At 40.4% G+C, this 12593-nt stretch overlaps 1 protein-coding gene across 1 annotated transcript in view; it reads right to left on the reverse strand.

Moving 5' to 3' along the window:
• Positions 1 to 4280: 4280 nt before the first annotated feature.
• Positions 4281 to 12593, reverse strand: part of pias2 (protein inhibitor of activated STAT, 2) — a 10258-nt gene continuing 1945 nt past the window's right edge. The window contains 12 exon segments of the mRNA XM_076047024.1: positions 4281 to 5610; positions 7280 to 7317; positions 7413 to 7549; positions 7924 to 8107; positions 9104 to 9237; positions 9843 to 10003; positions 10114 to 10187; positions 10366 to 10471; positions 10576 to 10710; positions 10793 to 10883; positions 11319 to 11369; positions 12058 to 12145. Coding sequence (XP_075903139.1) covers positions 5386 to 5610; positions 7280 to 7317; positions 7413 to 7549; positions 7924 to 8107; positions 9104 to 9237; positions 9843 to 10003; positions 10114 to 10187; positions 10366 to 10471; positions 10576 to 10710; positions 10793 to 10883; positions 11319 to 11369; positions 12058 to 12145 — 1424 coding nt within the window. The 3' untranslated portion in view covers positions 4281 to 5385.

A 12593-nucleotide genomic window follows, 5' to 3' on the forward strand; every position in this document is an offset into this window, starting at 1 on the left:
ACAGACTGGACCTTTTATGAACCTTTAAACCTTCTCAGTTTTTGTTTTGTTTTTTTGTTGTTGTTGTTTTTTACATCAGGAGGTCAGTGCTCGAACTGCAGTAATCTTTCCTACTTCCAAAAGAGCTGCAAACTACACCCTTCACTTCCTCAGTTTGAAAGCAGCGCCAGATGGATCTTTGGTGGCCCTGCATATCTGGAAATGCATCACTGGCCAGCTTGTTCTCTGGAAAGTGAAATGGAGTGACAATGGACGAGACAAGCTGCCACCCTCCAGTGACATTACTGGGGCTCGTTTCTGTCTTGCAGACTAATGGCTGTATTCTCCAATCACAGCATAACCTGAATTTGGAAATAGCATACAGTCTATGGTGTTGGTAGTGGCTACTGACTGGGGACGGGGTTGTACTTTCCTCTTATTATCCTCTGTTTACAGCGACTAAACGTGCCGCAGTTTGCTAGTAAAATGCCAAGGTTTAAAAAGTAAGATCTAAAATTCTCTCCAGCAACCCACCAGTGGTCCAGCGAGGCTCTTGTACCTTCTTATAGCACAAAGCCCCATCTTTGTCATTTAAAACTGAACCAACATTTAGGTCGAGAGGCTGAATTCCTTCGAGGAAGATCTGTCACACAGACACACAAAATTGCGCAGTTTACCTTTTTATGTATTGAACATTAAACATATTCCCTTCATTTGAACATTTGTGAACGCGTCTCAGTGGAGCGGAGAACGAAAAAAAGCTGGAGATGTGGAAAGTTGTTCTTTAGCAGGAGTAAGCAGTCGAACTCTAATGCGGTTTCGCAGGGCACAGCATTAAGAGGGTAAAATGGGCTAAAGATTGGTTAATTAAGGCTGAGAATCCTCATGTAATTAGGAGCGGCGAAGATTAGTGGCTGCCAATGGCAAGTCAGGATATGCAGGTAATAGACTTATCGTCTTCTGAATGTTACATTATACTTCTGAATAAACAAAAACAAATTAGGAGCAGTTGTCCAATAATAGGTTGCTTTGTCAATGGCTGACAGAAATCAATGCCCTAATAACATAGTGTTAATTTTATGCACCACTGACAAGCACACTGCCGATCAATAACGCCTCTATAAAATAGGATACGGCATCAATCTGCGGTGAAGGTGTTGAATGGAGTTGTGGCTGTGTCCCAGTAGAGAGAAAAACACGTTGCGCTGTAGATAATTAGGTTTGTTCGCCGAGAGAGTTACGTCGAGAGGGAAGTGACTCAGCATGTGTGCAGCGATTTCCTCGCGTAACCTCGCCAGGTCCACTGACTCTCGCCAAACTGTCGGTGAAATTCCTGCTGGTTTTCAGTACCATCGTGTGAAGCTCTTTCGTGTGTATGGGGGATCTATTTGCCGTGTGAGCCGCCCTCATGGGTAACATTTCACCAAGATGGACATGGCAGTCTGTCAATGTGCCGTGCTGATGGTGGCGATTCGCAAAACTATACAAGAGTACAGTACAAGTACATCGTGTTGGTAAATTAACAAAGATAGTCAGATTAAATAAAAAAGATAGAAGAAACATAGTGCTATGTGTACACTGTTTGTACTTTGCTAAAATAAATAAATAAATAAAAATACTCACCAATTTCAGCTTTTTGTGATAATGTCGTAGTTCTGAAACAGGTGTTGAGGAAGACTCAACAACGTAGCCGCCCAACTCTCAATGAAAGAAGAAGAAGAAGAAGAAGAAGAAGAAGAAGAAGAAGAAGAAGAAGAAGAAGAAGAAGAAGAAACACGATGCATCTCATTATAGAAAAACCTTAAACGTATCTAAAATGGCCTGTTAGTGTTGTAACCGTGTGGTAAACAAAATAATACGAGGGGGGAAAAAACATGGAAGTTCAGACTGTATCAGAATGTTGTTTGGAAAAGTTGCGTTCATTTAAGTCAGTATCTCTTCTTATTTTATTTATAACGTGACATTGTTGAACAACATGATAGTAGTTCAAAAAAATATATAACATAAAACAACTACAATTCACACGAGGCATTGGATAAATTTAAATTAACCAAGGAAAGGCCGTGGCAAAATTATATTGTCCACGTTCTGATTAGCTTCGAGCGAACACAACTTTTCGAGGATATCTGTGATTGACTCCTTCAGCTTGAGCTCAGAGTGTACACTCTAAGGCCGGGCCACACTCCACTGTACTTCTCATGTGCAAGTTTAGAATGTGTATCCTGTCATCTGTTAGAGTCGCAATTAAATGTGTTTAACGTTTTCCTTGGCAACATTTTTGACTAAATCTCAGCAAAATATTGATTTTCGAAAGGTGATCGCGCGACCAAATCTGTTCGCAACATTGCTACGTTTTAAGTTATACTGCCATCTACTGCTTGTACCCAGTAACTAACCTGTTGCAGCGTTTTGTTTTGTTTTAAATCAGTTCCAGTTAATTTAATTACTAATTGCCAACAAAATTTTCTCTGCAGAATTAATATTGTTTTAATATATATTATATTAAATGTCAATTATCCCTTTGCCAGAGTTATTATTTATTAATACATACATACACATACGAATGTATGTATGCACGAGTGCCTAATGTTTTATGATGCATGTTTAGTGAAACTACTCCCATTATCGAAACAACATGTTTTGTTGAGGAGAAGCTGACCTCCGACCCTGGCGGACTTAGCGGTGGACGGGATGATGTCTTTACTGACAAAGACCATCAGCCTTATTTATTTGAACCAAAACCCAAGTAAATCACTGTGGCACTGTCGGAGGTGCGCGCTGTCACTGCCCTTTGATGTACTTGAAAATGTAGTTTTGAGTATTTGGTTCATGTCTCAAGTGTCATGTTATATAATTATGCACTATTTCCTACTGTGCTGAATGTGCAGGTCACAACACAAGCATTTTAGTGTTGGATTGTGTACTTGGCGAGTTTTGACACAAATGGGACACACCTCAAAACAACAGAATGATAACTGAAGTGCCTACTCACATGACTATTTTATTATTTAGGCAATAGGCCATATGCAAAATTGTTGAACGATCCCTTTGGAATTTTATAGCATCTCAAATATTTCTGTGGAAAAACCAATATTTGTGTCTCAAAGGGTGAACGTGCCCCACTCACAAATGAAAATGATTTGTTTTTTGGTTTATTGTAAACGAGAGGAAAAAATATCAAACCTAAAATTGTGCTTATCTTGGATGTGTGACACTATCCTGATGAAACATCCATTTTGACCTCATTGGAAGAGTGCGCTGGAGCATGTGGGTTGCTGATGACTCTATTTGGAGAAATTGCACTTGGAGAATTAAGAGAGATTCTAAAAGCAATATATCACAAAATGAATGGGGTGTCCAAAGGAAGTCCCCCCCCCCCCGAACAATTAAGGAAACAAACAAGGGATACTGTTAACCAGGCCTGTGTGTCTTGACAGTGAAACTTTCTTTATATCTCATATGTTGTTTTTGTTTCTCGTAAAAACCAAATGACGAGTACTGACCTATAAAAAAAAAATGAGAATTACTGAGGATGTACAGCACCACCAACAGAATGCATGTCAACCGAGTTAAAACTACTTCTCTGCGTTTGAAGTTTGTGACAACAGTCTCCACTGAGGCTTCTGTTTTCTCAGTCATTGTTGTATTTTGTGATGCTGTACATCTTCCATGCTCAAATTCGCATTGGCATTTTGTAACCGATTCGTTGGTGAATGTCGCCAGCTGTTTTTTTTTTTTTTCTTGTTCTCAAATATCACTTTGTATTGTCACCTTCCTGGGAATGAACAGTGCTGAATAGGCCCCTTTCCTACACCTCAGAACATAAATAATAATAAATAAAAAAAAAACAGACTGTAAAAATAAAAGACGGGTCACTTTGTTCATATCCCCTCCAGTTCCGTCGTTAAAAGTAGTTCCCTGAGATCGAGGTCCTGATGGAAGTCCACAAGAGCACAATGAAGTTCAAATCATGTCATTATAATACAGTAGCTGCCCCGTTTGTCAATTCTGCTTGTGTGACAGCAACGTCAAACATTTCAACACAAAGAAACAGCTGTAACGCTCATCAGCTCCCTTATCATCAATGCACGAGAACATTCGAGACCTGCCGAGAGAGATCACTTCCCATGTCGGACTTTGACAGGTTTAGATGGCAGCGTGTGACTGCTGAAAGAAAGCAGATAAGTTATATTGGCAAAGCTGCAAACTGCTTTTGTCCCATGTAAACAAAATACTGTACAATTTAGAAAAGCCTACACAGAGAAATGAGCGACAATAAGAAGCAAAGTTACAATGTTGCGTTAAGAGACAGAAATCATTTACTGAAAATCTGAATATTTTAACTGTCCTTGTTAAAAAAACAAAACAAACAAAGAAGAACAATAAACAAAATACAATAATATGCCATAAAAATTAAAAAAAAAACATTAGAAACAATAGAAACATTTCCCACCAGCCAATTCCTCAGTGGCTGGAGGGTTGTTTTTTTTGTTTTTTTTTAGAATAGTAAAGCCAACCATCACCATTTCTTCCTTGTTTTTGCTCCTTACAGTTCAGGCCATTTCTGGACTTCTAACAGGAGCATTACAGAATATATTGCTGAACACAGACCCCCACCAGCCCCTCATGTGGATCCCTCTGAAGGGCTTCCCAGGACAGTCTCATTTCCATGCACCGTATATGGAGCGGGAGGACTTCTTAGAACCCATAGATGGGACGTCTCCACTTGATGCAAAATTCCACTTTCCTGGTGTTTTGCAACAGCAGAATCTCCAGCCGGTCAGAGAACTGTTTTGCTGACCGGCTGGACTGTTTTTGCAAGAGCTCATAAACGGAGAGATAGTTGTGTCTACTTACTACCTAGCTAGGCCATCACGAAGGGTGACATCAGGGGTCGTCAGGTCAACTGGTTTGTGTGACAAACACATCCCAAAATGTGCAACCAGCGGCCAAAGCTTTCCTTTTGCAAAACGAACCCAACGCTGCTGCTGACGGGACGTCATTTCGATTTCTCGATGGAATGTTGCTCTGTGATCGTCATCTGCGGCGTCACTTGAAGATCCTCTTTCCACGGCGTCACTCGATGGAAAATACTGGGATAAACCCGCCAAAGATATTACAATTGCCACTTATAAAAGGTTGTGCATAAGGAGCTGCAGAGTTTTAATTAGATGGCAGAACAAGCCAAGGTTTTTTTTTGTTTTTTTTTTAAAACACCAAGGAGTGAGGACCCCGGGCAATACTTGTGAAAACCGAGCCGTGTGTGGAAAGGAAATATTTTCAGAAGGTCAATGAAAACAAAAAATGGCAGTCGGGAACAATATTTTTCTCGGCCATTGCTTCAATGTAACATGTAACGCGGGCCACAGAGGAAAACAGAGCAGCCAGTGAACGGCTGGACGTGGCTCAGTCTAACGATATGATGTCCGAGATGCTGGTTTGAGTCCCTCTCCCGCCGCCTCCCCCTCCTCCTCCTGCGATGACCCGGCTCTCGTGGATGGAGCTGGCAGCGTGGGCGCTGGTGTCGTAGTGGCTGTTGGTGGAGGAGACCAGAGCTGCACTGGTGCTGGCCGCGGCGGCGCTCGTCCTGCCGCCCGTCAGGCTGTCCAGGAACATCTGCGGTCGGTAGTGCTGACGACAGGAAGACACGGAGACGACTCACGCCCGCCACTTTTTGCTCACAGTGAAACAAGAGACGAGTGACGCTTTGATCCATCGGGGTCAAATTCTGGCCCGCGGGCCAAATTTGGCCAGATTATAATACTACAAATCCCAGAATGCTCTGCTGGCATTTTGGTGGGTCAATCAGGACAGGAAGTTCATTGATGGATATTATTACTACTGAATTGGTTTATTGTTGATACTTTATTTTCAAATCTATTATTTGCCTCGTGGAAAAATGTTACTGTGCAAATAAAAAAAGGCATACAGTTTTTATTTACATTTTCGTTATATTGATGAGTTTTGTTTTTTTTTTATTATTTTATTTGAAACTCAATTTAGTATGTGTGCAGTATTAGCTTATTTTGCTTCAGGTTGAAGCAAAACTTGTTTGGTCCATATAAAAAGGTTCACTGTCACATCTGGAGGGAGATTTTCTTCAATATATACATCAATGTTGGCCTGCGACCTTTTCCAAGTTTGACATTTTGGCCCAGTGTGTATTTGAGTTTGACACCCCTGAATTAATCTGTTCCGTGTTAATCCTTTTGTCAGTCCCACCAGCTCTGTAGGAAAGTTATACTTTGCTAATTTTTAAGTTTTGATGCATTATGTGCAATAACAGTTTTACTAACTGTGATTTCAAATTGTGTAAAAAGACTTTAACAAAACGGCCAAAATACCTGTAGGTATTTCGAGTATTTGAAGGGGTTTACCAGGCATGTTTAAAATGCGATGAAGAGTTACTTTTTTTGTATCAATTTAGTCATTCAGTAAAAAAAAAAAACACCCCCGTCGGTGCACCTGTCAGCTGAAACTGATGAACAATCCCAGAAGTCCCAAATGTTTGACTTATATTAAGATTAAAAAGTGTGCATTATGAAAGTGTGTAGACACACACTTTCATATTTGAGGTGCTGTTTCATTTATCACTTCATTAACTAATCAATATAATAATATAATTTAACTGACCAACTTAAGATCGTTATTCTTAAAATCAAAATCATTAAAATTCACTGATCTGCTCCATTTTCAAACAGCACAAATCGTGTATCAAGCAATAATTAACCGACTTCCTGGAAATATTCAAAAATTATATATATTTTTTTTTAACAGAGATGGGGGCTATAATTTGAGGGGGGTGTTTAACTCAAAACAACTGCGGGAGCGTACAACATTAGAACGCTTTTGTGTTTCTGCTTGTGGAGTGAGGCGGTACGTGGGGCTCAAGCAATGTCCAAGCATGACCCAGTTCAAAAAGTGGTGCAAACACATGGTTTTGACAGTGTGAGGGGGGGAAGAAGGGCTTTAACCAGGTGTTTTCACAGGTTGTTTATTTGCTTATTTCCACTATTTATTTTCTGTTGTCTGGGAATATGTACATATATAAATACGTATGCTTGTGGGTGTGTGGGGGTTGACCGTTGATGACTGAGTAGCGGAGAAGGGCTAGGATTTAATAAGCTTATGCTTCATCCTACTCCTTTTCGGACATGATGGGGTAATATTGTGTCTGTTTTAACTATTTTGATTTCTATAATTTGATTTTTATAATTAACCACTTTTTGGCACTTGCTGAATGGGACAAAACCTAGATTTAACAGACAAAAAACACATCTCATAACAGCAGACACTTTACCTGTGGATCCGCTTGAATTAGGGAAAATAAATCCAGACCTATGGAAAATAAAAATAAATATAAAACTCAATATCATTACTGTCATGCACCAGCGATTAACGGTGATTTGGGTTCGATCATAAAGCCGACTTACTCTTCATGTCTGCGGGGATGGAGGCCAGGGTGGATGGATGAAAGGGGACTGGGTAATCAGCAAGTGAAGACGTGAGATACGACGGATCCAACGCCGGGACATTTGGCATGCGAACAGTGGGCTGGTAGGTTAACACCCTTCAGGGAAACAGATTGCACATTGCAAAGATATTGGTGAAATGAAATCATCCACCTTTAAACTAACGCTGCTCTACTGCATGACTAGGGACCTGTTCAATCATCGAGGAACCACACGCTGAGGCTACTGTCTACTTGGGGTGGGAATCGCTAGGTTCGATTCAAAATTCCGATTCAAAGGGCTACGATGCAATTAATCGCGATTAATCAAGAATTGCGATTTATCACGATATATATATATATATACATATACTGTACACACACACACACACACACACACACACACACACACACACACACACACACACACACACACACACACACACACACACACACACACACACACACACACACACACACCAGGGCTCGCTTACCCCTTTGTGTGCATCTCCTCACTCTTTGACATATAGACACAGTGTTTCTTCAGGGGAGGGACGGTGTCCTGCTCGTCGTCAGAGGAGGAGCTCTCGATGGTCAGGTCAATCACGTCGGCCTTCTTGGTGGCGCTGGGCTCAGCGCAGACGGACAGGACCGAGGACTGTCGCAGTGGAACCACGGCTGAAAGACAAAAAATTCATTCAATGTGTCTCACTGAGGCAGACTCTCAGTGTCTTTTGAACGGCCACTTTTTTTTTAGGAAATAAATAAAATGAAAAAAAAACTCACAATGTCCTGGCAAATGTTTGTTCTGGCAAAAAGTCACAGAAACATTTCCGACACCACTACCACAGGTAGGTGGCGCTCTTTTTCCACAATTGTTTCATAAACGCTGAGGGGCTGATTTACTAACTGCAAAATAAGGGGCGCTGAACTGCTTGCACACGCTTATAGATGGCGCATCAGGATGTTTTTTTTTGCTCTAAGATTGCATGCTTAATTGAGGGCTTTGTGTCTGCTCCTGCTTTCCTCCAGAGAGAATATGGGACAGCAGAGTGACTGCTAGAGACACAATTACAGCCATGCAACTGGAATATAATGTAAACATCATGTAAACATATTGGCTTTTCCTTTTCGTAGTCTATAAATATTTTATTTCTTTTTAATTAATACAATTGTCCTTCTTTTGCACGGCATTGTTGCTGTAATTATGCACATTTCCTCAATAAAGGGTTTTATTCTACATTATTCTAACCAGGACTGTACAGTGTGACAGGAGGTGAGAGCTGTTGCATTTGATGCAAACGTTCTATCAGGACTCTGGAGCTGTGACGTCAGTGCTGCTGTGTCTTGGCTAAAAGTCGACAATTACCGGCAGCAGGGATTTAAACCATTAATCAAGGAAACAAAACACAAAAAAAACAAAACAAAACCAAAAAATGTTTCATTGTGCCAAACACACACACACACACACACACACACACACACACACACACACACACACACACACACACACACACACACACACACGGTCTGTCGGAAACGCCCATATCAAATAAATACATCATGCACAGAGACAAAGCTAAGTGCGCCGTATTAAAGAGACACTTTTTGTCCCGACGGGATTGGCTGACAGATACTATTGGTTGGACTCTACGTGAGGAATCGGCCACTTACTCTCGGCTTTTGGAACCGACTGCGAGGAGACCTTGACAGCCTCTTTCTTTGGCCTCATGGGACACCACGTTCCATCCTCCTGGAACTTGATTTCATCCACGTCTGAACAGTCATTCAGGATTTCTAAGAATAAACTGCACACAGAATGAGTAACTATATCACAATTATACAAAGCACACATATCAGACTCTCGCTGTTGAACTAATTAGACAGAAACAATTTACCACAGAAACCAATAAAAAAGTAATTCAATATTTGTGTTCTGAAAAGTCTTGTTTTCGTGGTTAATTTTTATTTCCGGATGCGCTGATACCAGTAAAGGTACAGAGAGGTACCAGAGTTGAGTACTCTACTCGTAAAAAAAAAAACGTGCCAATACCACAACACCGATACCAGTTGTATGTGTATGCATATGACAAGTTTGTTAAATTTGTGTTTGTACTGCAGTGGAACTTGTGACAGTCATCCCATGTTCTGGAAAAACATGCTGAGCAATGTTGTTCAAATGACAGAACACCTGTAGAAAAACAAAAGCAAAGTAATTCTATAATATGTAATAGCCTTATCAAGTACTCGGTATCGTACTCTACTCGTTCAGTAAAAAAATAAGTGGTATCAGTGCATCCTTAACCATTTCCTTTGGTCCAATCTTAGAATCTAAAGACATCATTTTACAGAAAAAAAAATGTCAATGACGAAAGAAACAGAAATCGTTTCTGCTCAGAAAAGTTCAACTAACCCGTCGATAATGAGGCTCTCGTAGGCAGCCTTCTTGTCGCAAACAGGACAGATCCAGGTGGGCTTCTTCTCATTCATTTGCAGATAGAGGGCAGCGTCGAAACACTGCAGGTGAGAGCAGGTGACGGCCCGACAAGGCACAGTGAGGCGCATCTTGCCCAGCTGCAAGAGGCAAAGAGACAAAGACACGTATTACGCACATGCAGGGTGAATTGCATGGAACTTGACGACAGTGTGAATGTGTTTGATTCCTCATTAGGAGCTCAATTTACCGGACATATGAGGGAGACTCGTAAACTCGTTGTAGCGATCTCGCTGTCTGGATCTGCCGTCAGCTTCTCTTTTACTGGAGCAAGAGGAACATTTGGGAAAATAAACAAATATATATATATATATATAGACATATATATATACATATACATATATATGCAGCAGAAGACAATGCTATGAAATGCACTTCATGGGCTGCATGTGGAACACGGATGCACCGGCTAACAAACAGATTGTGTTCAACTCTTAGTTACTTAGTGCTCTGGAGTGGTCAGGGTTTCTGATGCCCTTCATCCGTAGCCTCTGCAGGAGCAGTGGTGACGTCAGCTGCCTCACCAAGTACACAGACATGGAATAGGTCTGCAACACAAACGGGGTCTCAGCGACTGCATTTCAAAATTCAACCAAAAGAAAAAAAAAAAGAAAAAAAAGTGGGAGAATTCAAAGGAAAATTGTGTTCTTACTTTTCCAATTTCAGGCGCCCATGTGACTGAAATCTGATTGGGTACTGCAGAGGAGAGACGGACGAGGGAGGTAATGTTCAGAGGCCTTCCAGGTCTCTTCTGTTCTACGCCGTTTTTTGGTGGTGGTGCGTAACCCTGCAGGAGGGAAAGGCTTTGTTGGTACGTTTGAAGCTGCATTCTTTCTAAATCTGAACCATCTTAGACGAGAACAACTCACAGGCAGAGGAAAAAGTTTCCCATTGACTTTTATACATAGACCACTTGGGTAATTGTCTTCTTGAGCGCAACTTGTCTCGGACAAGCAAAACCTGGATGACAAAAAAAAAAGATCCATATGAGAGCAACTGGGAAATAGACAATAGAATAACGGCACTGCATAAACACCATTGTGAAGGCACCATCATTGCAAGCATCAGCCACGTTTACTACATTTACAACATCAAAAACTTACAAGTATATATATATTTATACTGGGTTTTTTCATTTGTAAATCTGGCACGGAAAAAAAACAGAAGATGTACGGGAAAAAAATGTATTTAATGTAATAATTTCAAAGGTAATATCTTGTACTGCTTCTTTTGGTCAACTTGAGGTAGAAGGGTTGCGTTAGGGCAACTGGACTCGTTTTGTGATCTTGAAATCACAAAACGAGTCCAGTTGCCCTCACTCAACCCTTCTACCTCGAGATGACCTGGATGACTGAGAACCTTCACAAACTTTTGGTAATCTCATTACACACTCACCTAAGTTGAATTTGAACCATATAATCCCGTCTTCCACCAGGAAGAAAGTCCCTGACAACAACAAAAAAAACAAGGGTAAGTTTTGTTATTTTTATCATCCACATGGAACACACAAAAATGTTTTCTTAGCAATGATGATATGAATATGAAAATATGCTTCGTGCCAAGCGAGCTCCTTTTACCGCACATACAATTTCAATGTGAATATCTAATTATTTAGGAAAAGCTTCTTCTTCTTTTTTTTTCTCAATGGTTGTACGAAGGTTCTACGTCAGTTGAAGCTGACAGACTGGATCTTAAATGAGTTTTAATGGATTTGTTTTATTTTACCAACTATTCTTCATCTTGAAGATGAACGATTTCTTTGTCTGGCTGGCTGTCACAGTTTAGACAAGGTCGCATATGTGTCAATTCAATCATTATATGTTGACACTTAACTATATCAAAGAGTCTGTTATAGGTGAGAACAGAAATATACAAATCACATCCCTGTAGAATTAACCTGTTTTACCAAAACACTACAAGGAAAAGGAAAACAGAACTTCAAACACAGAATCAGTGACATCACAAAGGGATCAAAACAACAAAAAAAACTTAAGTCAATCAGACCTTAGGCGTAATTCCATTAGTAAGAGATAATTTGAAAATGTCTGAATGAAAACCCCGGACTGAAAGTATATGGTGTCAGACCAATCCTTCATAAGCTAACAGCTGTCAGCTTGTTAGCTGACAATCCTACCTCGAAATGCATACTTCTCGGACTTGTTGTGGCGTCAAGGCAAAGATAAAATATTTTTCCTGGTGGTACCTCTGAGCAGTACTTGCTCCTGAAATCACATAACAAGACACAGATGGTAGAACGAACAAACAAGACCTTTGTAAATGATATTGCACGAAAAGTTTGGGCAATGATTTTGTTGATCAAGAGTCAGTTGGAGATCTTAAAGACAGGATAATCGATTTGGAATGTACATTAAACACTGTACCTTAAAATCCTGCATCTAAACGTTCATTATACGACACACACTACTGTAATTCGCAAGCGGAAAGAAACTAAGAAACTACTAAAAAATCTGAAGATTATGAGTCTCACGTACAAGAAACACAGTCAAGGAAATCAACAACAGCAACAACAACAACAAAAAACCTTTGCAAAAATCCCCATGAATGTTGATTTGCCCACTTGGCCTTAATCTCCCTGATTTAATTTTCCACTTTTTTCCAGCAGCCTGGTCCAGGACTGAGCCAATAAAGCCTATATAATGGCCTATAAAA

Source organism: Nelusetta ayraudi, unplaced genomic scaffold, assembly GCF_046127955.1.
Source record: "Nelusetta ayraudi isolate G7.1 ecotype Tasmania unplaced genomic scaffold, CSIRO-AGI_Nayr_v1 ptg000092l, whole genome shotgun sequence".
NCBI classification, from domain to species: Eukaryota; Metazoa; Chordata; class Actinopteri; order Tetraodontiformes; family Monacanthidae; genus Nelusetta; species Nelusetta ayraudi.